The sequence below is a fragment of the Chanodichthys erythropterus genome, chromosome 18, assembly GCF_024489055.1.
Source record: "Chanodichthys erythropterus isolate Z2021 chromosome 18, ASM2448905v1, whole genome shotgun sequence".
Taxonomy (NCBI): domain Eukaryota; kingdom Metazoa; phylum Chordata; class Actinopteri; order Cypriniformes; family Xenocyprididae; genus Chanodichthys; species Chanodichthys erythropterus.
In genome coordinates, this window is record NC_090238.1 from 21,132,155 (window position 1) to 21,159,140 (window position 26,986).

A 26,986-nucleotide genomic window follows, 5' to 3' on the forward strand; every position below is an offset into this window, starting at 1 on the left:
CTTTGCTGACATTTCATTTGGTTGTTTTACTGAATGTGTTGCACAGTGCAGATGCCCTCTCACCCGCAATATTATATGATCGGTAGCAAACGTCACTCTATCTCCTCTCAGGTGTCAGAATAACAGCCATACCAAACTGATGATAACTTATAGTGTTTGGAGGAGATGCTACTTTGACTCACACAGCATATAGGGGAATGGGATATCTACTGATTTGTTCTTACACTATGTATTTTTGTTGTTGTTGTTTTTTTTTCAGGACGTCGTAACTGCCCCAGTGTCAAACAACAATGAAGAGAAGGTGAAAAAGATCATGGTTATACAGATAAAAAGGTAAACTTTGTTGAAAATTGAATGAAAACCTCTTTCTCTCAATTGCAGAAGGTCCTGTCTCGTCAAGAGGAGCTGAAGGAGAGGGCCAGGCTGCTATTGGAACAGGCCCGTAGAGATGCCGCCATGAAGGCTGGAAACAAAAGCACTACTAATGCACAGTCGCCTACGCACACTCCACAGATTATTGATGTGAGTTCACACACAAACACACTTTTTTGCTTAGATATTGACATTCAGGAGATACTTCTGTTATTTTACGCTGCAACTTTTGAATGTTTTTGAAAGGGTCTGTGTTTTTAAAATTTTTTTAAATTAATTTTTTAATTCCAGAATTGATATTAATTAATTAATAAATCGCTTTCGAGGCAGAGGAAAGTTATCTTTTTTATTTCAGCAAAGAGCAGACCGCTGCTGAATTGAGTTCTCTTTCATGTCTTCTTGCACTTGAATGGACATATTATTCACACAAAATTATATCAAAAAATGCCAGGCTCTGCTAGTATTCTAGTAAACATAGTCTGTTATATCTTAAGTGAACATAAACAGTTGAGAAATAAAACGCATGTTTAACAATATATTGGATCTGTGTAGATCTTAAAGTGACAGCAGCCATAAACCTGCTGCTGTCTTTGTTTTGTTCAAACAATTCATAAACTATTGCCAAGTACAAATCCACACCTAGAAGGTCCTTACCACAGCTCCTCTCGGGCTCCTCTCAGGACCTGTCAGAGAGGAAGTAAGTAATAGAGAGTAATATTATTCTATAGCCAAGAGCCTGCATGCCAGAGTCTCTCATTTCACACAGGGCAAGTCTTTAAGGGTTACTCAAGGGCCCCAGGTAGTGATGTAGGAAGTGACCAGTCAGAGAACATCAAACTCTAAATAAACATGCTCTACTGAGCTCAGTACTGCAGGACGACTGACACTCGACGTCAAAAAGCCCAGGCCACATCCGAATAATATTTCAGTTCTCCTGACATCCTGTTTTAGGGGAAGAATAGTGTGAAACGCTGTGGCATAAACATACAGAACCGCAGGGGAGGGGTTTTCAGGACATGATGAAATATCTGGCGTGTGGCAAATTTATTCAGACGTTTTGCTGTATGAATTTTAAAAGGAAATGAGATGCCCTTGAATGAAATGCATAAGAAGGCAAAGAACAGGAGGACTCCTCAGTGTGATGCTGCCATAAATTAAGGGTTTTTCAAAGAACAATATTTCCTTTTCTCGTCGTCTCTCCGTCCTGCAAAAGTCCTCTGCAGTCTGATGAAGGAGAGATGGTCCTCATCCCGCAAATTAACCACGAATTAACGTCTGTGTGTGCGTTTACAACGCCTCCATCCCAAGGACGATGTGCTAATGAGGCTTCAGTGCATTAGCCTGCCAGAATATTGAATTGTTTCACTTTTTAATAGAAAACATTGATCAAAAGGGAGCGTTGCTTGGCACGCTGGTAATTGTTAGTGATTTAGATTAGATTAGTTGATGTCTTGTTTTGATTAGTAGGCCCTGTTATCTTATCACTGGCCTCTGCATGAAGCTCCTCCGCTAAGAAGAGACTTTGCGCTTTAGCATGCAGAGGGAATATTTTAATTAAATTAAGACTTGTTCCATTCTTTCAAAGTGTAGATAGAGATGGAGGGGTGAAAGTGAGGATGGATGAGAAAGAGAGAGAGAGAGAGAGAGAGAGAGAGAAGTCATTGGGGTGTAGTGAGCACTTTAGCATGGGCGGAAATACTGTGTGCTTTTGTTTATTGCTAACTGCTAAACATTCCTGACCTTCAGATAAAATATAGAGCAAGGAAGATTTGACTGTTTTTAGAGTTCATATTCAATGGATGGATGAAAAAAAGTTGTAAAATTTTAAATTTACAGTTTCTCTTTAGACAAAATGGACCACAAAAAATTATTGTCAGGTATTTGTCTACTTAAATGCTCCCTAGAATGAGAATATCCTCATAAATTATAATTGTGGATTGTCTGTATGTCTTCGGTTACTTCTTGTCCCCCTCAACCATCAAATTTGTTTTGTGAAGAAAGAAATTGTCTTAAATTTACAATACCATTCAAAAGTTTGGGCTCAGTAAGATTTCTTTGTTGATGTTGAAAGAAATGTATACTTTTAGGATACATTAAATTGATCAAAAGTGACAATAAATACATAATTAACAAAGTTATTTGTATTCATGAAAGAATCCTGAAAAAATGTGAATATTAATTGATGATAATAATAATAAGAATAAATGTTTCTTGAGTACCAGATCAGCATATTACAATTTCTGAAGGATCATGTGACACTAAAGACTGGAGTAATGATGCTGAAATTTTCATTATTCTTCATTATTCTTTCTATTTCGACTTAATATAGTGGGAAAAAAAATTGTCGAACCATTTCAAGGGGTCTTTTAAATGAAGCTCTGCTTCTCCATGGTTGCAATATTGTTAGCAGTTAGCATACAGACTTGATTGTGTGTGAGGATGGCCAGCGGGCCAGTTATTGTCCACAGTCAGTGGTGTGTTTCAAGGGGCCCATCAGGGTGAGCCCACCCCTCTCATCAGAACTGCTCTCTGTGTGTGTGTGTGTGTGTGTGTGTGTGTGTGTGTGTGTGTGTTTTTCTTGTTCTTTTACATGCCATGTTAATTGTGCTCCATTGTGCAGCAATGGCTCTCTTGCTTTGATCTTTGCCACCACTGTCTGTCACCCTCACTCTCTCTCTTGTTCGCTTTCTGTCTTCCTACTCTCCTACTCTTTACTAACTCTGTGTATATGTGTGTGTTTAGGCCTTTGATAGTAGGCTAACGGTATAAATTGTTTAGTAGTGCTCATTGTACTATGGGTAGGTGGCCTTCACAATCCATTAGGACCAAACCTCTGAGTCGCTCTCATGTTCTTCACCCCCTGGTGGGAGCAAATCGCTAATTAATAGACAATTAGAAAAAACACAGCGGCGCAACGTCTCCTTCATGCTAGTATACACATACACAAACTCTTAAAGGAATGTTCCAGGTTTAAGTTAAGCGCTATCAACATTTGTGGCCTAGTGTTGATTTCTACAGCAAGATCATTTCATCTCATCATCAATTTCAAATATTGGGGTAGTAACATACAGAGTAACTCCAGAAGATTTAAAATATGCAATCTGATTTTTTGTTTATTTCAGCTATAACAGCCTTTTCCAGGTTACCAGAGTTACGTTGTAATCACAACAAATTTGAACGTTTTTAAGTGTTTCTGTCACACTAAAATTTTAAAAACACTGTATTTTATTTTTAACTTCGTTGTATTTTATTTTAAAACTGATGGGTAATTCAAAATAATATTTTGTGGTAATTAATATTAATCCACAATTGCTATTGATAGACATTAAGTTGTATTGTACCCGGAACATTCCTTTAACTCTCCTTTTCTTTTTCATTCTTTCATAGGCAAGACCTTTAAAAAAAAAAGGTCAAGAGAATCTTCTCTCGGTTTCCTCCTTTTCTGTCCTCGATGAAGAGAAAGCCAGGGAGAGGGAACGATAGTAAGGGGAAATAATTTTTATTTATGTAGTCCTTTAAATCATAAAAAGGGAGGGAGGGAGGCAGAAAAAAGGGGACAGTGCATTTCTTCAGATTTTCTCAAGCATTAGTTGATCAGTGCAGTAATTTCACAGCGCTTTGGCCAGGGTAATTATGGAGGGTAAGGCGAGGGGGAGGAAAAAGAGAGGGAAAAGATTCCAGGTGAGCTTCCTCGTGTTCACTGGCTCGTTATGATTAGTTTAATTGGACTGTGTTTGATTTTTACCGACGAGGCCCTGCTTCACCCTCCTGACTCTCTTCTCCATCCTCAGCCCTCCCTCCTGCTCTGTGTGACAGTGCGGTGACTTTTCAGAGCCGCCCATGACCCTCCCTCTCAGAGAGAGACAGAGCAAACCTTTGAACTTTTGGCGGCCTCCCTGTGCGCTTGTGCGTGTGTGTTTTGATGCAAACCGCTGCCTCTATCATGTTCATTTTTCTGCCTTGTTTAACTGCGACACCAGTCATAAAATCAACACGTAATCAACTATATTGCTTTTTCTATTTAAATCTGTTTTCCATGCTAACGCACCATGGCAGTATCTCTCTCTCTTTCTCTCTGTAGTCCACAGTCGTTAGTGTCGGCCCACCTCTGATGCGTGAGAGTCAGTGGGAAGGCCCAGGGAAGACCAATTGTCCCAGCAAGCACCAGAGACTTGGAGTTAATTGGGCCAATTAGGCCACAGTTGTCCTCCTGTTCTCTGTTCTTTGGGTCTGACGCCCTCAAACGATTCCCTCAGACTTTCAAAGGAACCGTGACTGTGCCTTCCATATGCATTTTAACATGCTGACGTGACTACACAGGCTCTCTCGCGCTGCATTCCGATTGTCTTTTTAGTTCGGAAACCTTTCTTTTTCTGGTGGATTCTCGTCTAATGAAACAGAATGGATAGAAGGTAGTTGAAGGGCTGTGTGTGTGGAGATCAAAGCGGTTGGTTGGAACAGAGAAACTGTTAGACAGAGAGAGAGAGAGAGAGAGAGAGACGCCCCTCCAATCTCTTCATGAGTTGTGATCAAGCCACTGCTCTCTCCGGCATTACGCACACACAGTCATTTCTCAGTGGGGCTGTCTCCTCTTTTTTTTTTCCCCCCTTGTCTCTCTCTTTTTCTCTCTCTCTTTCCACCACAACAACCACTCCTTTCTTCTCCTTCACTACCTCATTCTTTTCTCTCTTTCCTACCACCCTTCAGTTTTTAACCTCATTCATAAGTCGGTCTCCTATGAATAAAATATGAAGGATAAAAGCATAACGTTTAAGTTCATTTTGATATGAAATTGCAATTGTTTAATCCAGTTATTTCAGTCGGACTGAGAAGTTTTTGTTTAGAGAAAGAGAGAGAGGGTGAGTGCTAAGAGCGTTTGTGTGTCTGTGTGAACACTTTAATTAAAGTAAGTAAGTACAAGCATTAGTACTATATTTTTCAATAACTTGTTGATTTTCTTTCGCATTAATACATTTTTAATGGTCATGCTCCAAGTTTTGCTAAAGACTGAAAAAGTTCAAACTTTTTAAAGTTAACATGAAACTTAAAAATGGACCTTATTTAATTTCTTTAATGAGCATTGTTGTCCACAACCCATTTTACATTCGGAATCTGATGTATTTCTGAGCAGAACTGGATATTCAGTGATTCAGAATGAAAAATGGGCGTTACGGCACTGTAAAAATTATTTTCATGATTTATCACAAAATTTTTTCTTTTGTCAAATCAACTTACTTAATGTGGTTCAGATAACATAATATTTTGAGTTTCTGTTGATTAAATCAATCGCCTTCATTGAATTAACTCAAATTTTTAATTTCAATTAACTCAAAATTTTAAGGCAACAAGGTAACTTACTTTAAGTTAAACCAACAATTCTTTTTTTACAGTGTACTAGAATGGAGACAGAGTGAATTCAAGTTTGCTAAAACAATGCCTAACACTATTGTTCACTATTTTTTAAAGAAAAAAATACTTTATTCATGAGGAAAGCATTGTTTTCAACTGTTTTCAACATTGACAATTATTATTATAATTAATATTATTAATAATTTATAATTAATTATAAATAATAATGATTTCGGAAGGATCATGCTGAAAATTCAACTTTGCCATCACAGGAATAAATAACATTTTAAAATATATTAAAACTGAAAACAGTTATTTTAAATTTAAATAATGTTTCACAATATTTTTGTTTTTACCAGATTTTTGATCAAATAATTGCAACCTTGAAAAGCATGAGAGACTTCTTTCAAAAATATATATATTTAAAATAAAAATGTACTAACTTTAAACTTTTGAAAGGTAATGTAATTTATAAAATTGGAAAATGAAAGTCGTTTTAGAGGAAGAATGAATTATTACATTTTGATTTACGGGTTACAAAGAAAAAAGTTTTAAAATAACAAAAAAAAAAAGCAATTTATTACATTTTGATGGCTTTTTATGTGTGCACCAATGAATCAGTTCACAATAACACCAGAAACATGCAGTAGGAAAGCAAATGGGGTCAATTTTGATTTCACATTCACTTTAATGCATGTTCCTGTTGTTATTGTGAACGGTTAATTTGTGCACATTAAAAAAAGTAATAAATTGCTCGTCCTCTCACCAAGCCCTGTTATTTTTAAACCCCCTCCCCTCATCTCTCAATCCAGTCACATCCCAATTGACCCAATCTCTTTTTTTCTCTCTCTCACTGAATATCTCGTTTCACTCGGAAACACGTCACATTACGGAAGCGACCTGACTTTAATGTTGACTGGAGCAGGTGTATGTTGTTTGTAAGAACAGCTTGCAGTGAATAGTTCTCTCTGCCAGGTAATTATGTTGTCATGTAAAGGGCAAAGTTTTCTTCCCACTCTCACACAAGCCGCCTGCTCAACCTGTTCATCTACTACTGTTTCACCAGCATCAGGGGTTTATCTTTGTGACTGCCCACATTCAGCTGTGTGTGTGTGTGTGAGGAGTATTGACACCCAGCTCTTCTTCCATCTATATATACCTCTTGCTTTTGGCTCTCTGCAGTCATACATTGAAATTAGCATGTTTTGCCCTGTTTTGTTTGGTAGTAATCCTGCGCTAGACATTTATATTTTCATTCATGCCCTCATGAGGTGTAAGTATGCATGTACGTAAAATGTCAGATGTCTTTCTGAGGGACAAACCTGGCCAATAGCCTTTATCCTTCCATCCTCTGCTTCTCCTCTGAAATGGGTTGGTAACTGTTTGACAGGGTTTTTTTTTTTTTATGAGCCAGGTGCTAAGGGCAGGCTGTGTAGCCTGCAAGACATCTATCTCTATCTCTCTATTTATCTCTTCGCCCTTGCACCGCACCAGTATCATCTACACACATGCAGAAGCATAATTATGCCATGTACAACGGCCTTTGATAGCATGTACAGTTTTCTTCTTAATTCTTTATCAAATGCATTGATCGTGGTGTATGTGCATTGATCCAGGAACCACATCTGCAGCCTAGCGATAAGGCCACGGTGGCATCTCTCTCTCGCGTGCGCGCTCTCTCTTGCTCTCTCTCGCTCTCGTTTGGCTGGGGGCTAAAGCAGGCTGCTGTAGGATTAGCTGATGCTCAACTACTTGCATTTTAAGTTGACACCTCAACACCAAGCAGAGGCCACATTACAGAAGAAAAGCAGTCCCGTCTGTCCGCCCAACGCTTCCCATTCTGTACACTCTCACACTCTCTTTCTCCCTCTCTTTCTCGACTACATATAATTGGATTTGTGAACGGGAGCAGCCGAATGCTTCCTTTAGAATGGCCGGGGACACAAGGTGAAGTTTTCTCATTACAGACCACGAAGCCAGGGGACAGATCATAGACGATCTGTATTTTCCATTTAAAGAGGACAGAAATGGGAGAGAAGGAAGAATAAAAGAGAGGAGGGTTTGATAGACAGTGCAGAGAGAGGGAGGTGAAGAGGACAAGGAAGACTCTTTATTTCACAGGTCACTTTCTAAAGGACGGAGAGAGAGAGGGTTGATGAGGCCGAGACGTGGCAATGTTTTCATTTTCTCAAACGTGTCTCAAACATTGCATTCATGTTTGATTGCTTTCGTGAAAGCACTGAATATTGTGTTTTTATCATGCAGAGTTTAAGATTATTTTAGTTCATAGGCAAGTTGGTCTGGAAATCAAGAGCCGGTTCTTAAATATAACTGGTGATTTTATGTCGGTAATCAACTTTGTGATTCATTGCAGTTTAAAAAGTCTGTACACAGACCTTTTAAGCGTATGAGTATTCATGTTACAATAAGCCCTATTTATAGAAATTATTTAAATATAGAAATAATGTTTAAAAAAAATTAGCTAAAAGTAATTTTCTGTTAAAAATTATTTAAACATTAAAATTATGTTATAACATTTAACAGTGTAAATTTAATATTTAACAAATTGGCTTTTTAATCGGAATGCACCAGTGGATCGGTCAATAATCGGTATCGGCTGATAAAAGCAATTATTTTCATTTTCGACCAACGGCCAATAGTTAAAAAACAGCTGATTATTAGGGCCAATTATATCCTGTCAATCAAAAGGGGCCGGAAAAATGTGTCAGACTGCAACTTATATTGTGTGTGAAGGAAATCTCTCTTGTGTTGAATTTAGTGCTGTCGAAGTTAACGAGATAAAAACACATTAAGAGTTCAAAAAATAGCAACCTTAAAGCAGGCTCTATTTGACCCTATGAATGCATGTTTTTTTTTTGTGCTATAGCTTGTAGTGAAAGCCAGGGTTGCCAGGTCCGTGTTTTTTCCACTACACCAAACACCAGGGTTGCCAGTTCCAAGTTTTTTCCCTACACACTTAGACCCAAATAAGTTGGCAAAACTAAAAATTTTTGAGTGAGGCAATCAGTTGCCTCAATTTTTTAAAAATTCAAAGTTTAAGTTAGCAGAACTGGCAGATTTTTATTTTGTACTCATATTAATTGTTCTTAACTTGAAATGTTTGACTACACTATACATTCATACATTTAACTTACAATTTCCTTGTAACCTCAATGTGAACATTTTTGTTAATGTAAACTTAGCTAGCTGTAACAAGCTAATTCAAAAAATGCTAACTTGCTAATTTGCTAACATGTTAACGATAGCATGGTATAGCACTTGCTGAATGAGTGCAGCAATATAAAGCATTTAACATACTTGCTCTCACACTGCCACATGCACCACCTGTCACCATGATGGTAACTCTCAAAAAAAAAAACACATTAACAGAAGCTCTTCTAAATTAGCATAACAAAACAATTATCACTACTAAATCTCCCACTTAACATTGATCTTGCACAAAAAAAACATAATTTAACACTTAATTTTACCATTTACTCCCTTTCGAGTGCCATGTGCAAAGCATGCTAGGAAATAGAAATCCCAGCACAGTTTCAGTTAAACTTAAGTTCGTCTACATTAAAAGAAATAAGTTCATAAAACTCAAAACAATGAAACGGTTCAGTTTAAACTATATCAGTTCTGTGAACTTGAAAGAAAAGGAAAGTTGTAAATACTCATAAAAGTTTATTTTACTGAACTCATTTGTTAAATTTAAGTTTGTCCTACTCAAACCAATTATTTATTTTAAGCGTTAGTGTTTACAGTGCACCAAACATTATTTGGAGCTTTGTGCTTTGTTACTTTTAATAAGAAGTCTTTAAATTCTGTTCATTTTATGACAAAATTCAAACAATAAATGGCATTTTAATGCTATTAAATGTGACGTGATACATCGCTGTAGTGCCTCAGTTCAAGCACAGAGCGTGAGTATTTTCTTCCACTTTAATACAAGTTATAGCATAAAAAAACATGCATGAAAATCAAAAGGTGTGTTGAAAGATACAGTATAACTTACCAAAATCTGTCAAGTCGCATTTAATCACTCAACCAGTGTTTCAGCCGTGGAAAGATGTCAATAAAACAGTTTGCGAACAATGTCACTTAACATTGCATTAACCTCAGGAAAGCTATCCAGTGTTCATTAGTTAACTATATATATATATATATATATAATATAAAAAAGTATATATGTATGTTTGGATAAAGTGCTTTGGAAAACTACCTTATGTGCAACTGAGTTTTACAAACATTTCAGTTTTTATTTGAGTGTAATTATTATTATATCTGAAAAGAAATAGTAATTGAATAGTTTGGGCTATGTTGTTAGTTTTAACCTCTGTTATTATTGTAATGTACCAAACGAGAGGGTTCCCTGTATAGTTTACTACAGCTTTAGTTAGTTTAGTTCCTTATGAAAATCAAACTATCGGCATTGGCAGAAATCATTCTGAATATCAGTATTGGCTGAGAAATTTTACTATGGGTGCATCTTGAGTTTTTAAAGATTAACTTTAAGCATTAGATAATGGCAAAGGAAATCTAAATGTAAAAATAGGGGAAATAAGCATGCACAATTAAATATACAATACAGAACAATACAAATATATTAAAAAATATCGGCCAACAACATCAATATGGTCCCGTGCATCCCTAGTAATATTTTTTTTTCCTCCTAAGAATTTCTTATCTTACCTGAATGTATTATTATCTGACATCTAAAATTATATTATTTGACCAAACAGGTTGCAGAAGACAAGAAATACTTTTTCCCCATCATTTTCTATTTTTTCTTTAAAATTACAAAAAGAACCATTAACGGAATCATTCATGAAATCAGAACCAGAATTGATAAAATACTACTGATTTCTGTCTGTACACACACTTTTGTTGTTGAATGGGATAAAGATCCAAAACCTCTCTTCTTCTGCACTGCTTGCTTGCGCTGTGTGTGTGCGTGTGTGTGTGTGCATGGCCCTCCCCTTCTCTGCACACTCAGTGTGTCATGACAAATATATCTGTTTGTGCTTCACTGGCTGGCACCGTCTCTGGCTGGCTGGCACGGCTGTGTTAGCGCCAGGGCCCTGAGCCTGTGTGTGTGCCCAGCCGAGCGACTCCTTCCATGGCTCGCTGCACCCCCGCAGCCCCCACCCTCCAGCCCCCTCCAAAAGAGCAGCCAGGCTGGGGCAGCCACCGGGACCCCATACCCACTGTGAGTGCTTCTGTCTGGGCCTAGTCTCTACTGCCCACCCCCTCTCTCCCTGGATCTCCTGTCCAGAATGAGAGCGACAGCCCTACATTATCTGCTTTTGCGCCTCTCTCCCTTCTGTTTTACTTCCCAAAGGATGGAGTGAGGTCTTCCCACCCACCATGCTTTCTTTTACAACTTTAACTATGACTTTGTCATCGTTTCTGCCACCCCTGGTGGTGTTCTTTCATTTTCCTCACTCGTTCTTGTGGATCCCCTCATTATCCTTGGAGATCTGCAGCTTGGAGGTTGGATGGGCCACTGATCTCTCTCCCCTCTCTTCCTTTTTCTCCTTCTTTCTCTTCCTCTCACTCCAAGCATAACTCAGTTGGAGAGTCCAGACTGAACGGTCAAGCTTCAGTGTTACTGAAGAAGAGCCACTTGAAGTCCATTTGAAGAGAGAGTCATTAAAGAAATCTCTTCATAAGAGGAGAGACAGTTTCACACCTCATTGCTGCTGTAGAAATGGATCGTTCCACAGTGGTTATTCTGCACTCTGCCTGTGCAAGGCTGATTCATTTGGGGAGTTAATTTGTATCTCTCAATGACTGTTTTGACCTCACACCTTCATAACCTTCCCTTTCCATCTCTCAAATTTTCATTTTCAATTTTAAGTGCTTTATTGGCATGATTTTTTAAAGCACCAATACAAATCACAATTTGTACAAAATGTACATCTTTAAAAATATATTAGTATATGTTGAAAATAACCTAGATTTAACAAATCCTACAAGTATTTTTATTGTCATTTTTTGTTATTGCATAATAATATTTCCAAAAAAAGTATTTTTCAGTCCAAGTCCAATGCAATTAAATGATACAAAAGTATGAAATATGGTGGGAAAAAAGTATAGGCCTGGAAAATTCATGCAAGTGTAATAAAAATTTTTCAGTGAAAGTAAATTGTTCTGGTTAGGAAAAGACTCAGACATGCATTCAAATGTCTGGCCTTTTTTCACCATCAATGTCAGTATCCATTTAGTGTGAATCAGCATTTATTCCAGGTATACCAAGCATTTCCAACTTCATAAAGCATCTGTCTGCACCTTTACAGATTTGACAACTTCAAGCCTCTGTTAAATGTTTCAGCACAGTCTGTGTGGATGGAAGCATCTCCCCTCTCCTCTGTCTGTTAATTTTCCTTGACTACAGTATTACAGAACATTTCCTAAGTTGCCTAAAAGCAGTTTACACTGGGCATGGTGGTAATCCTGTCCTCTGGGCGAACACACACAAGGAATCTCATTTTCTGTACTAATGGCTAGCCCAGCCCTGAATCGCTGTATGTAAAACAGTGTGTCGAAGGTTGTGTGTGATGATACCTGCAAGGTTTAGCCGATCATGTGGCATTTATGACTTCAGCTACAAAAAGAATGACAATTATATTACATTAAATTGTATGAGCACAGAGCAAAAGCCTCACAGCTCAAACATTATTATAGTGGTAGATTTTGTCACATTCACAGAAACATGGTTCTTTTTTGTTTTGTTTTTTTATAGCCATGTGAATAAATTTAGCAATCTTCCGATTAGAGCAGACGCATTCATTTTGCGAGAGCATAGTGGACACACACTTGCACTAAACGTGCCCAATTCAGCTTTGGCAGGAGCGCTTCCGTGTTTTCAGGTGTAACCTGGCCTTAGCTTTGTCTTGCATGTTCAAATTACCCTGAGACTCAAGGGCCCCCAGGCTGGACCCCTGAAAAGTGGTTCTGGGATTCCCTCATCTGCATCTCTCTGCTTATTGTCCTTCTGAACAATGGCCTCCGACAAACAGTATCCACAGAAACAGGTGAAATGGGGTTAATTAGCTTAACGCTTTTGTAACCAATTGGGCTAATTCATTCTCTGCTCTTTTGCTCCGGAAACCTGTTAGCATCTTGAAAAAGTGTGAATGTTTGTGCATGTGGCTGTCTTTGGGGCCAGGTTACCCATCATGCTAAGCGAACCTGTCTAAATGTTGATACTGTATTGATACTGCAACTTTGTAAATATTACACAAAATTGTTAAGCTGTAATAACAATACAGTGATATCTAGTGTATCAAAAAACATTTGATTCCTTACAATGAATGATATTATAAGCATTCTGGGGTGCGTTGTTAGCCAACAATGGTCTCAAAATCTGTTGTTACCAATACAGTTTACGGATCTGGTGTTTCCCAAAACCATATCATTCCACTGAACATTCACAAACAGAAATGTAAGTTCTCAATATGCGGCTAGAAGCATAATTTTTTATTTATTTCTTTTTTTTTTGAATTGCATGTGGACCTAAATAGATTGTGTTTTTGAGTAAAATACATTCTCCGAACCACTAATTTGAAACAAAAGATTTGTTAAGCTTCAAAGCTTCATGAAGCAGTGTTTTGAAATAGCCCATCAATAGACATTGTTGAATAAAGTCGTTATTACTCACAAAAAGTATTCTTGTCGCTTCATAACATTAAGGTTGAAACACTGTAGTCACATGAACTGTTTTAAATACTTTCTGGGCATTGAAAGTGTTAATTGTCTTGCTGGCAATGGAGGCCTCACTGAGCCATCGGATTTTATCAAAAATATCTTAATTTGTGTTTCAAAGATGAACCAAGGTCTTGCGGGTGTGGAATGACTGAGGAATGAGTGTGAGTAATTAATGACAAATTTTCTGGGTGAACTAACCCTTTAAGTGAAACGCACCCAGTTAAGTTTATGTAATAAAGGTTACATCCATAAAAGCCAATACATTCATTAGATGTATTAATAGATTTGAAAAATAAGCATAATCATTGGGATACTGTGAGATCCTCTTGAGGGTGAACTTGACCTTTAGCCTTCATGTAGACACATCTAATTTTTCAAAGAAATGGGGTCCAAAACAACTCTTTCACAATTTTATGTTGCTTTAAAAAGATTGTGTGGCATATCCAATATGGCAAACCGTTTAAAGCTTTGTATGGAATATGTTCTGTTATTAATAAGCAGTATTTTTTTATTAAAAAGGTGTTACATATCAGGCCCCTAGCAGGTAGAGGTTCCTAATGAACATAGTGAAACTTGGATCCAATGATATTTTCCGATCCCCTTCTCTCTTCCATGATCTGTCTATTAACAAATTGATGTTGTGAAGTAGTTCATACATACATTTCTGTTTCTACCTCTTGTTGATACACACAAAACATTCATAAACATGTAGTCAAAGGGGAAAAAATGACACTCCAGCAAATATCTCAGGTTTATTATGTCTGGACTTCTACAGAATCAATGACAAATAAACCATGCAGTGAATCTCTCTCTCACTCGCTCTCTAGTAAAAAAAAAAATGCTGCTATCAGTCTGATCTGATGGGAGAGAGAGAGGAGTGAAAATGGCATTTCTGTCAATTACTTGAGATGGCACCCGTTCAATAACCCCCCTTTCCCTCTGCTTATGTCTGTGTGTGTGTGTGTCAGGAGCGTGATGAAGAACGGCGCAGGCAGCTGCGAGAGAGAGCCAGGCAGCTGATAGCGGAGGCTCGATCTGGAGTAAAGATGGCTGAACTGCCTCTCTATACTGACTCCACCTCTATTGCCTGTAGTGCAGCTGGGAACAACTTAAAAGGAAGGTCAAAGACAGCTGGAGGTGAGTGCAGGGGGGCTTTTATAGGCCGAACACGCACATACACTCACAATGCATAAACTCGTGCACGCATGCACACTTTCTCATAAGCATGCGAACGCACATGCAAATCTGCATGCGTTCACTTTGAAATACCACACACATAAGCTCTGTTCCAAAACCTAGTGACCTGCCTATCTAGACAAATGTACATACCTTTCTTTGGCGAACTCTAAAAGTAGCTTTACATCCTTCATAAATAAGGTAAACCTACAATGCATTGCTTCATTGTCAGTGAGAAAAAAAGCATCCAAGATTGTGGACAAAGCTATATATAGAGAGAGAGAGTATATATGCATCTAATATATATATATATATATATATATATAATTTTTTTTTTTTTTTTTTTGTATTTACATTCTTTGCTGAAGTAATGGAGTATTTCATTGTTAACTGCAGAGTAATAACCATGCTAATGCAGTCCCCATGGTAATGTTTATTCTGATGAGACAAATTTTCAGCCATGTTTGTTCCTGGCTTCCATAGGCTCCCTGAAAACATTAGTGAAAATGTTCCTAATAGAACATTAAGGCCTTGTGAAAGGTGTTTGACTTGTGAGATTTTTAATTGGCTCATGAAGCTTCTGTGTGTGTGTCCATTAGGAGCAAGCCACATGTGTGTGTGTGTCCATTAGTGGCTTTCAGCCCTTAAAAAAACGATTTTGTTGCTCACTCCATAATGACAACCAACACGTCTGCTTTCAAGGCCCAAAGGAGCATTACATTAAGAAACACACCAACACACCCATGTAGTCTGAACTCTAATTTGAGGTGTTCACAGAGGGCTTCACTTCCATTTGTTCAGGCAGTCGCTTCACACGTAATCCTTCGGAAATACATCAGGAGAACTCTGGCAACAGGCAACGGTGCCCTATGCCCCAACACGCACACATACACACTAGTCCACACTGCCCAAAGCATCATCACCGTCATTATAACACACACCCATGCTGGGTAATCAGTGTCTCATTGTCCATGGAGAACTCCTGTAGGCCGCATCACCTTCAGCTCGGATTTCCTGCCGTGTCCCGCGTTATCATCAGCCACCATTTCTCCTTTTATTTCACATTACAGGACAATGAGACGGCACATTATTGTAGCGCTAACCATTGGGAGGACTGTGCAGAAACAGTGGGGCATTAGCATAGCGGGTAGCTGCGGTGTGTTATTAAACGTGTTTACACCGAGGGGTGTTAGCGTTGTGGCTAGCTGCTGCGTATAATTAAAAGCGCACACGCACGTCGAGCGAGAGGGGTGTTAGTGGCGCGTCAAGGTTTTGTTTAATACGCGAGGTGTTAACATAGCAGGTTAGCCGCTGTGCCTAATTCTGTGCCGGCTCGTGTCCGTGTGTACCATTTCACAGCTCAAGGGGAGACACAATATTCCTCTCCTTTTATCTCTTTCATCTCTCTCTCTTTGACGCCCTCCATTTTCTCTTCATCCTCTCCCTGTCCGCCTAATAGTGTTCCCTCCTCCGCAATCACGCATTTACTGCAGCTCGAAAACGCCACAGAACACATCTCGTGGCCTGCAGAGATGGACAAACCCGCATATGGACAGAGCAGAGGAAAAACCGCGTCAGAGAGAGGGAGAGAAAGAAAGTCAGTTTTTAAAAAAAACGGTTTATTTGGCCTTTCGGGCTGTTGAACTCTGCTAATTGTAGAACTCATTAAAAATCAGGTTGGAGGGAAATGCTATAGGCTTGATGCACAAGGCCTATCGTGCAGAACGCATAATCCCACCAACACACACACAGACACACACACTTACATACACAAACACTCAGCTCTAATTCTGAGAGAGCTCAAGCTGAGTAGAGCAAAACATTTACCAGCAAAACTTTCACCAACTCCAGCAGCATGTATTCTGTTAATTAGCTTTGCACTGCCCCGTGTGTGTGTGTCTCGCCATATCATGGAAAGTAATTAAAAAAGCATGAGAGAAAGGAAAAAAGGAACACACTGTCATTTTTTTTCTCTCTCTTTTTCTCTGATTATCAGAGCATTTTTCTAGAGATGTCTTTTGCCATTTTCCTACAGGGCTGCACAATTAATCGAAATAAAGCCAAAATCTTGATATGGCATTGTGCGATGATCAGATCACAAAGGCTGTGATTTAATTAAACAAATATATGTGCTGTATGGTTCAAAGTGAAGCGCAACACTGTTCTTTTATGCGCGAGCAGCTCATGATCCAGTGTTTTCAGTGTCTCAGAGCGACTCGATTTACATTAAAGGTAGAGTAGGCAATTTATTTTTTTAAACACTTTTTGTTATACTGGATGAAACTCTCTTCACGTCCCGATAGCAATCAGTCATAGAAGTGGTCAAAATATTAAAACCTGTACATATATCTTCTGTGGAAATCTCAGGACCAAAAAATGTTCATCCAATTTGGTCCGAATGCAATGATATTATGTCTTACCTGTCTGTCAACATATGTATTTCCATACCTTCGCGCACCCTGCTCGCACAGACATCACGTCATCAGCGCTTTCCTTAAGGCTATGCAGAGTTGTAGACAGTCACCAGACAGTTCCTCCATAACAAAACAACGAACTTATGCTTCAGCCCGTGATGTTCTACCCGAAACCGTTCACGTCCTCAGTCTCTGATTTATGCGTTTCCCTGGCAACATGATCAACACTGAAATGAATCTGCAGCAGTCAGGTGGTACAATTCTGTAAGTTGTTTATGTTCATTATTACTGTAATGTTGTGTTCTTTGAGACATGAGGTAGTTTAATACTCTGACGCTTTGCAGACTCTGACCTGAATGTATTTCAGATTTTCTATCTTATGTTAAGTTGAAATGTTTTATATAATAACGTGAATTTTATGGATGAAATTGACCTTTGTGTTTGCCATGTAAATAGCCATGATGCTAACATGGCGTAAAAACTTGATAAACAAACAAACATTGCAGACTCTGCTATATACGTTCATGTGTTTTGAAGGAGGCGTGGCTTTGGAGAGAACGCTCTGAAGGGAGGGTGGGATTTAATGCTTTCAAAGCTAGCTTGCTATTGCTAGCCTCTCTGAAATTGCCTACCCTACCTTTAAATGCTGCTCCACTTAAACTCCATCTCTGCATTTGCTCTTAGTTTGGGTTGCTAATAACTTGCACTTCTCAAACTTGCGTATAAATCATCTGTGGTCAACACGAAAGAAGCCTTAAGGTCTCTCTGCAGTTTTCCACCAAAATAAAAGCTTTATGGTTTAACATTTGGAAATGAAGAAATTAAAGGTGATAAAGAGGATCTTTTCGTCAACTGAGAAACCAAAGACTGTTACTGAGTTTTTGAAATGAGCGCATGCGTAAGAACAACCCCCCTCCTTTCGAGGGAATACCTCCCAAAACTCGTGCACGAGTATTGGAACACGAGTGTTTACCACCGGCATTCGCTGTGTTGTGTTAGTGGATTGATTATGTCGGACTCACCGCAGGTAACTCATAATCTGCAGTTGTTACTCCTGTCTCCGGACAAAAACATCAAATGCAGCACCTGTGGAGTGTGGAAAGTTACTGGAGAGTGCAGCAGCGCTCGTCTCTCACAAGGAACGTCATGGCAGTGATTGACAAGCCAGAGGGCCAATCGTTTACGCGATGATCGCGTAAACGATTGGCTGATGTGTTTAAAAAACCCTACCTCGTGCACAGATGATGTATATTAATATTATTCCTTTCAGTGCACCTAATAAATAGTCTTTTATCAGTTAGTAAAGACAGTTTCAAGTAATATTGCAAAAATGTATAAAACAAAACATCCTCTTTAGCACCTTTAAGACGACAATAAATGTTGAAATTAGTGTTGAAATATTACAGTTGTACTGTACAATAAAATAATTACATTATTTTTTAAATACTCATTTTTTTATTTTACATTGCATTATTACAAATTTACATTGCATTATTATTAATATTTCTCATTTTAATATTTGTATTTAGTACTGCTAATAATAGTAATATTAATAATTACATTAATGGTATATAATCACAAATATTTCACAAATCACAAACATTTTGGCCAAATTGGGCTGCCATACTAACAAGCACAGGAAACCTGGAACTTTTTAAATCACATTTTAAATGGCAATCACAATGTTGCAAACAATGTTGCAGCACCAGTTTCCATTTGTTTTGTCTCTTATTTAAGTTTGAACTGCCCCATGTGTGTGTGTGTGGCTCTGCTCTAGTTACCATATAACTGAATGAGATCGATGTGTTTGGATTGAGTGTGTATTGTCAAGGGCTCTGTGGGATTCAGATCTGTGGATGCGGAAGAGGAACTCTGGAGGAGATTTTGCCGTCAAGGCCAAATCTGCCATGCAACACACACACACATAAAGCTCAGCTCTCTGCCAGACAGTCTCAGCCATCTGCCTGATTTTTGTCAGCTCAAACAAACACACCCCAATGTGACAGCAGCAACATTTTTGTTAAGGAATTACTGTTTGTTTGTCTAAATGAGTCTAAACAAATACTTTTCTGACTCTACTAACATGCAAAGTTTTCTTTCCCGCTGGAATACCGAACTAACGCTTAAAGCTTCACTAACCTCTTCTGTCTCTTTCCTCTTCTCTTTTTTTTTGGCCATCCCTTTTTGTTTATTTGCTCGCAGATGTGGTGGATGGGGTAAGTGTGGAGGGTGTGGATGAGGAGGGCAGGAGTGATACTGAGGCGGCGGCGTCTTACGCTGATGATGTCACACATACTAACCCTGAGGACGAGCTGTCTTCTTCTTGTCTAATGGAGGATGATTTTACTAACTCTGCAAGTGACCTGGCCTCTCTGGGTAACCCAACACTGCATGACCTCTGCTTGTGCGCGTGTGTGAACGTGTGAACGTGTGTGCATGGTAACATATCTGTGTGCATCTGCTTCTGTTTGTTTTCAGCTTTAGTTTTGATCATAATGACCTTTCATTGCATGATTAATCAAAATTAAACTGAAATAATGTTATATCATTATTGTTATCATTATAGTCATATTGATATATACAGTAATAACAAAATCTGGTAACACTTTACAATAAGGTTCTTTAGTTAACATTAGTTAACTACTTTAGTTAAAGGTGCCATAGAACGTCTTTTTAAAAGATGTAATATAAGTCTAAGGTGTCCCCTGAATGTGTCTGTGAAGTTTCAGCTCAAAATACCCCATAGATTTTTTTTTATTCATTGTTTTAATTGCCTATTTTGAGGCATCATTAAATATGCGCCTATTCAGGCTGCGGCCCCTTTAAATCTCGTGTTCCCCTCCCCCAGAGCTTGCGCTTGCCTTAAACAGCATAGACAAAGTTCGCACAGCTAATATAACCCTCAAAATGGATCTTTACAAAGTGTTTGTCATGCAGCATATCTAATTGCATAAGTATGGTATTTATTTGGATGTTTACTTTTGATTCTGAATGAGTTTGATAGTGCTCCGTGGCTAAAGCTAACATTACACATCGTTGGAGAGATTTATAAAGAATGAAATTGTGTTTATGAATTATACAGACTGCATTCCCTGCATTCATTTAAAAATGAAAATAACGACTGTCTTGTCTCCGTGAATACAGTAATAAACGATGGTAACTTTAACCACATTTAACAGTATATTAGCAACATGCTAACGAAACATTTAGAAAGACGGTTCACAAATATCACTAAAAATATCATGTTATCATGAATCATGTCAGTTATCACTCCATCTGCCATTTTTCACTATTGTTCTTGCTTGCTTAACTAGTCTGATGATTCAGCTGTGCACAGATCCAGACGTTAATACTGGCTGCCCTTGTCTAATGCCTTGAACATGAGCTGGCATATGCAAATATTGGGGTCATTCATATTAATGATCCCGACTGTTACGTAACAGTCGGTGTTATGTTGAGATTCGCCTGTTCTTCGGAGTTCTTTTAAACAAATGAGATTTATATAAAAAAGAGGAAACAATGGAGTTTGAGACTCACTGTATGTCATTTCCATGTACTGAACGCTTGTTATTCAACCATGCCAAGATAAATTCAAGTTTTTAATTCTAGGGCACCTTTAACATGGACTAAGAATTAACAATACTTCTACAGCATTTATTAATATTAGTTAATGTTAATTTCAACATTTACTAATACATTATTAAAATCAAATTATTTGTTATCTGTATTTGTTAACATTAGACAATGCACTGCGAACTAACATGAACAACCAATGAGCAGCTGTATTTTTATTAACTAACATTGACAAAGATTAATAAATACTGTAACAAATCTTAGGTCCAAATTGATCAGCAACAAGCTAGAAACAAGCACAGCAAACCTGGGGCTCTTTTTTTTATTATTATTATTATCAGAAAAATCTGATTTTTTCCCCCCAAATTGTGCAGCCCTATAATTCAACAATTCTTCTGTTTCCAGTGGCATTACTTCCTGTTTTAAGCACCTTTTACAATTAATTTATCTTTTCATTCAAAATAACATTCAGAAAAAAATTTGTTCATCTGTTTCAGACAGAAGAGGGGTTGTTTGTGTCTGAGTTTGAGTGTTGTTTGAGTGTTTATAACAGGTTTTTTTTTTTTTTTTTGGTCGTTTTTGTTTTTGTGCTCTTAGTTTAATTAAACTATTTGAACACATTCCAAAACAAACACAATTATATCTTCTGAAGAGATGTGATGTCATTAATTTTTTTGTTTTGTTTTGTTTTTTGTCTTGATGAGCAAGTCATTTGAGATATGTGAAAGAAATCTGATTTATTCTCCTTCTCTTGACTTCTGTACAGTATCTATCCACATTGATTGTTGCATTGTTTCGTTTGTGTTTTTGTCTGTTATTGTGAAAAGAAGGTCTATATTTTCAGACAAAATCTTTTTCTTTATGTACTGTGAGTATGAAAGGTGAGTATTGTGAGGATTGTTTAGCACATTTTAGCTCATTTCAGTTCTCCATAGCACAGGTGGACTTTTAAAATGAATGTAAAATGAAAATTGCATTATCATGGTGCACACTTTTAGTTAGTTGAGGATTTGATTTTTGTGTTTGAAGAAATCTGTTGGTCACTACACACACACACATACACACACACACACACACACACACACACACACACACACACACACACACACACACACACACACACACACAAATGACTCCTATGGTGTTTTTGGGGGGCTAGAGAGAGATGCTGGGAGACGAGGAGAACAGGACCCACATGAAAAGCTACCTCACCTCACTTTCATCTCTAGCCCAGATGAGAGAGAGAAGGGGGGTGGCAAGGCTAAACCTGCTAGTGAAAGGTTATTAGAGAAAGACAGACTTGGAAAATATGAAGACGGACATAAAATAATGGACCAACATGTGAAAGACAAGTCTGCATGGAAAGCAAGAAAATTAGAAGTCATTATTATTTAAAGAGAAAGTAAATATTGTGGGTTGTGTTTCTTTCAGGTCATCACAGGAACAAGCACTGTTCCCTTTAAGCCATGCACATGTGTGGCTTCTCACTTCTGACATTGTTCCCTCACTGATGGAAAAAAGTACTTTGGGCAGAAGTCAGGCTCAAAAATAGATGGAGGAAAGCTAGAGATTTCTTGAATTTGAGATGAATTTATGGACAGCATTTCAACTGGAGTTTATCCGAGTGTGCATTGAATTAGAGCTAAATGAATGGATAGCTTTTCAGCTGGAGTCTATCGAGTGTCCATTGATTTTTTTTTTTTATTATTTATTTTTTTTTTTTTATAAGTATGCAGCTAAAGCTGTGAGAAATCTTGTGTGGAAATATACAGCACTGATTAATTCCCGAGAGGATTAATTCACAAACAGTACAGTACAAAGTTCATCGTGGCATATACAGAGGCTCACTAAAGTCATGCATAATTTTATTTTTATTTTTTTGTCTTGTTTTGTTATCTCAACAAAGCAAGTCTTTCTCTCTTATTTTTTTCCCTTAGAGATATAAACTGAAATAAAACAATAATGTATGTTAAAATGTGTTGTTAATTTTATATTATTTTAAAATGTGTATATATAATCATAAAATCATTTAATCTCATATCATTATTCACAAAGTGTAAATAAATAATTATTTATATGTAATGAATATATATCATAATTGTATTATTTAAAATGATGAATCATTCATACAATACTTTTTAATATGTATGGTTTGTTTGTAAATAATACATTTAGTGATTAAATAATTAAAATAGGAAAAAATATTTATTTACACATGTAAAATAAAATAATATATTATTATGAAATATACATCACAATAACAATATATATAATTAATATACACTACCTTTCAAATGTTTGGGATTAGTAAAGAAATTTATGACTAAGGACACATTATATTGATGAAAATGGACAAAGTCAATCTGTAACCATTTGAAACTGTATTTTTAATCAAATAAATACAGGTTTGCTGAGCATAACAGACTTCTTACAAAAATCTTACTGACCCCAAACTTATAACTGTAGTAAAAAATGATATTTCTGTAAAGTCCAGCCAACAGATATGGGTTTTGTTCAGCAGGCTAAAATTCAAGGGTGCATTGGGAACAACTCATCAAATACAATTTCAGTGTCATTTACGAATCAAGGGAAACACTCCAGGTGTGTCGTGATCACAGCATCTCGCTATCTCTCCAGCAGTGTGTGTGTATATGTGAGGGTGTATGAGGTTGAGAGGGCCAGTTTGCTTAAGGGCAAACATTGTCATGTCCTCTGCTTATCTGTGTGTTGGAGACGAGTGGCCTACTGCATATAACGCTTCCTCTCTTCTTCTCTCTCTCTCTAGGTGTGATGAATAGCAGGCATGTGGACCTAAAGCTCAAGAAGCTCACAGAGTTTCGACCACAGGGTGGCAGCTCTCCTTCTTCTTCATCCTCTTCTTCATCACTGACGGCATCCAGTACTTCACCCCTCAGCCCTGAATCTGGCGGCCTGCAGGTAACATTTACAGCCACCTGCTCTAACTATCTTGATATTGAATTTTCTAAGCAAGCAGCAATAATATTATTGCTCATACTTAAGGATTTATTGTGAACAAACTCCTAACCTTAAGTAATAAACTGTTGAGTAACACATTCCGCCCTGTTTCGGTTACGGAAACATCAAATTGTGTGGCTTGTAGCTTGAAATATGTGATGTTTAGTGTTCAGACATAGAACAGATTTTAAGATCGAATGAGTAAAATCCTCCTTATCTTTACATTGAAGGAGCGACCTGAGCCATATTTAGGGATCGGAATATCATATAGACTTGGGGCTGGGTTTTTTTTGTCTTGGGCCTGTAAACGACAACCCAGAACACTCTAGCAACCGCATAGAAGTGTGCTGAAAGACACTTGCGTCACATTAGCATTGTGGTGTCTATTTTGCACAGTAAGCACCACACAAATTTTCAACATAAAATGCAAAAATGTACCCAACTAAACACTCCCAAAGAGCATTAGAAGCTTATTTATTGGATTTTTATTGTAGTCTTGCTATTTTAGTTTTAACAATATGAAATGATTTGCTTGGTTCTCATTCTTTTAGTCTATGTGTGTGTGTGTGAGGTGAAAGGCCAAGACATGTTGATTTTCTTTGATTCGCTGTCTCTTGTTTATTATTCGTCTGAGGAACATCATGTGTTTATATATTAAGCTAGAACACATGAATGACATTTTACAGCCATTACCTCATATCACACCTGACCTTTGAGATAGAAGAGAGCTTTGGGATGTATCGACAGCAGCGTGTGGCTCACGACGTTGACATGCAGTGGATTGATTTGCCTTGTTTATTTAATACCAGCGTTCCGTGTGTAAGAACACGCATACCTGTGTACTGCTGACTGCTTAGTGTTTATACGCGTGTGTGATGACCTCCTATCTCGCTGTTGTATTCAGAGCCCCCAGGTGGTGACTGCAGGGCATGTTCAGAGATGCTGCCGACTACCTTCCCCCACCTGTTCGCCCCTTTCTGCCTCTCTCTCTCTTTCTCGCTGCTGACAGAGGGGATTTCCTGTGAGCAGATGTTAGCAGGGTCTTTGATGCACAATGACTGCAGTGATGTGTTCGTTTGAGTCGGCAGGCCTCATTCAGTGCACTGCAGCAGGTGTGAAATAATTGGTCGAGGGTTCCCAAGGACTAGTCACAAATAGGTTAGATTCCAGAGACAGATTTACAGACATGAAGAGGATGACGCAAATTGTCACTCATACAGCGATTCATTTGGGTCGGAGGAAAATAATATTTACCCAGTTATATTATTGGTAATAATTAACCAATAATAGCATAATTTATATACATTATATATAAGTATTAGCAGTAACTTAAATAAAAAATGTATTGAAAAACTGCTATGGAGAAAACATACATTTTCTACATTTTCTTTCAGCTACAATAGCATTCAAAAGTTTGGGGTCGGTAAGATTTTTTTGTTTATAAAAAGTCGCTTATGCTTACCAAGGCTGCATTTGTTTGATCAAAAATACAGTAAAACGGTAATATTTTGAAATATTACAATCTAAAAAAAATAATATATTTAAAGGGTTCATTCACCCAAAAATCTTTAATTACTCACCCTCATGTCGTTCCACACTCGAAAGACCTTCATATTTGGAACACAAATTAAGATATTTTTGATAAAATCTGATGGCTCATGAGGCCTGCATTGACAGCAAGTTAACTTACACTTTCAAACGCCCAGAAAGGTACTAAGACGTATTTAAAACAGTTCATGTGACTACAATGGTTCAACCTTAATGTTATGAAGCAATAAGAATACTTTTTGTGCACCAAAAAAAACTTTATTCAACAATATCTAGTGATGGGCAATTTCAAAACACTGCTTCATGAAGCTTTGAAGCTTTACAAATCTTTTGTTTCAAATCAGTGGTGAACTAACCCTTTAAAATGTAATTCCTGTGATCGCAAAGCTGAATTTTCAGCATCATCATACTCCAGTCTTCAGTGTCACATGATCCTTTAGAAATCATTCTAATATGCTGATTTTCACTCAAGAAACATTTATTATTAATGTTAAAACATTTGTTCTGCATGTTTCATTGATGAATAGCAAGTTAAAAAATCAGCATTTATTTGAAATATAAATCTTTTGTAATATTATAAATGTATTGCTTAAAATAAAGTATTAATTTCTTTAAAATAAAAACATACTTAACCCAAACTTTTGGTTGGTAGTGTATAAATGTGTTGATGTGCACATTAACAATATTGTCAAGAATTGGCCAGTTTTTCTATAACACTTTTACAGTGTCAGTTATACGTTACATGTAGTTACTGTTGTAATAACTATAAATTATGCATAATTACATGCAATTAACCCTAAACCAAAACCTCATCCTTACCTTAACCCTATAGTAAGTACATGTAGTTAATTATTATTACTCAGTACTTAAATGTATAATTACACTGTAACATGGACACCTTAAAAAAAAAAAAGTGTAACCAGTTTTTCGAAGTAATAGTACAATTGCAATCTTACTGTTGCTGTAACTGTAAGATGAGGCAATTTAACCAATAATTTATAATTATGAAATACCTTTTAGTGATGAGGGACTTGTACTCTTTTTCTATGAACAATCCAGCACCTGCTGCAGAACTGCAGGCCTACACAACGGGCCAAAGCTCAGGGGAGGATCAGCAGGGTTACGAAGCGCTGCAGCTCTGAGCCTCATCAGTTAGAGGGGTTTTAAAGAAAGAGCAGCTCACACTCTCTCTTGTCTCTCTGACCTTCACCCTATTCTCTATTGGAACACCTTATATGCATGAAGAAGTTTGATTATCAAATGTGTTCCTTCTTTCCATCTTTTCTTGCCTTTTTGAGACACACACGTTAGGATCTCTTTCTCTCTCAAGCCCTGCCGTTGTAGTATCGTCTTTTTACTCTTAAAAAATCTGAATCAACTGCTCTATCCCTTGAGGATTCTCCCATCCCACAACTCCTCAAGGCCATAGTAGAATGGCGCGGGACAGAACGGTTTACCCCCCCAGCTCACACACTGCAGTCCTCCCAGTGCTCCCAGTTGTGTCTCATTAGCAATTGTCTCTATGCACTCTGAGCCTGCTGCCATGGTGGCACACGATAACCGCCTGCAATGAGCAGCAGACCGCAACATTAGTCACGCATCCCAGAAACACACACACACCTCTGCCAAAATAATACCCACCGCCATAATAATGATCGGGACGATAACAGATGAAAAAGCGCCGATCGCGATGTGGGGATAGCCCTGATATCTGCCCCAGCCAGGGGTACCGAGGGGCCGTGGGGGCAGGTGTTTCAAGGAAAGGGTTGTTAGCGAGGGTTGGAGGCCTTGGGTCCTCCGGGAAACGAGGATTCTAGCAGGGCTTTGGGTTTGAATCCTGTTTGTTTTCTTTGGACTTTAACATG

At 37.8% G+C, this 26,986-nt stretch overlaps 1 protein-coding gene across 2 annotated transcripts in view; it reads left to right on the forward strand.

Annotated features, from left to right (window-relative positions):
• Positions 1-26,986, forward strand: part of ehbp1 (EH domain binding protein 1) — a 153,409-nt gene that overhangs the window by 92,500 nt on the left and 33,923 nt on the right. For both annotated transcript variants that reach the window (XM_067366969.1, XM_067366970.1), the window contains exons 14-17: positions 260-301; positions 382-522; positions 14,403-14,571; positions 23,383-23,534. In XM_067366969.1, coding sequence (XP_067223070.1) covers positions 260-301; positions 382-522; positions 14,403-14,571; positions 23,383-23,534 — 504 coding nt within the window. The remainder of the gene's footprint in view (positions 1-259; positions 302-381; positions 523-14,402; positions 14,572-23,382; positions 23,535-26,986) is intronic.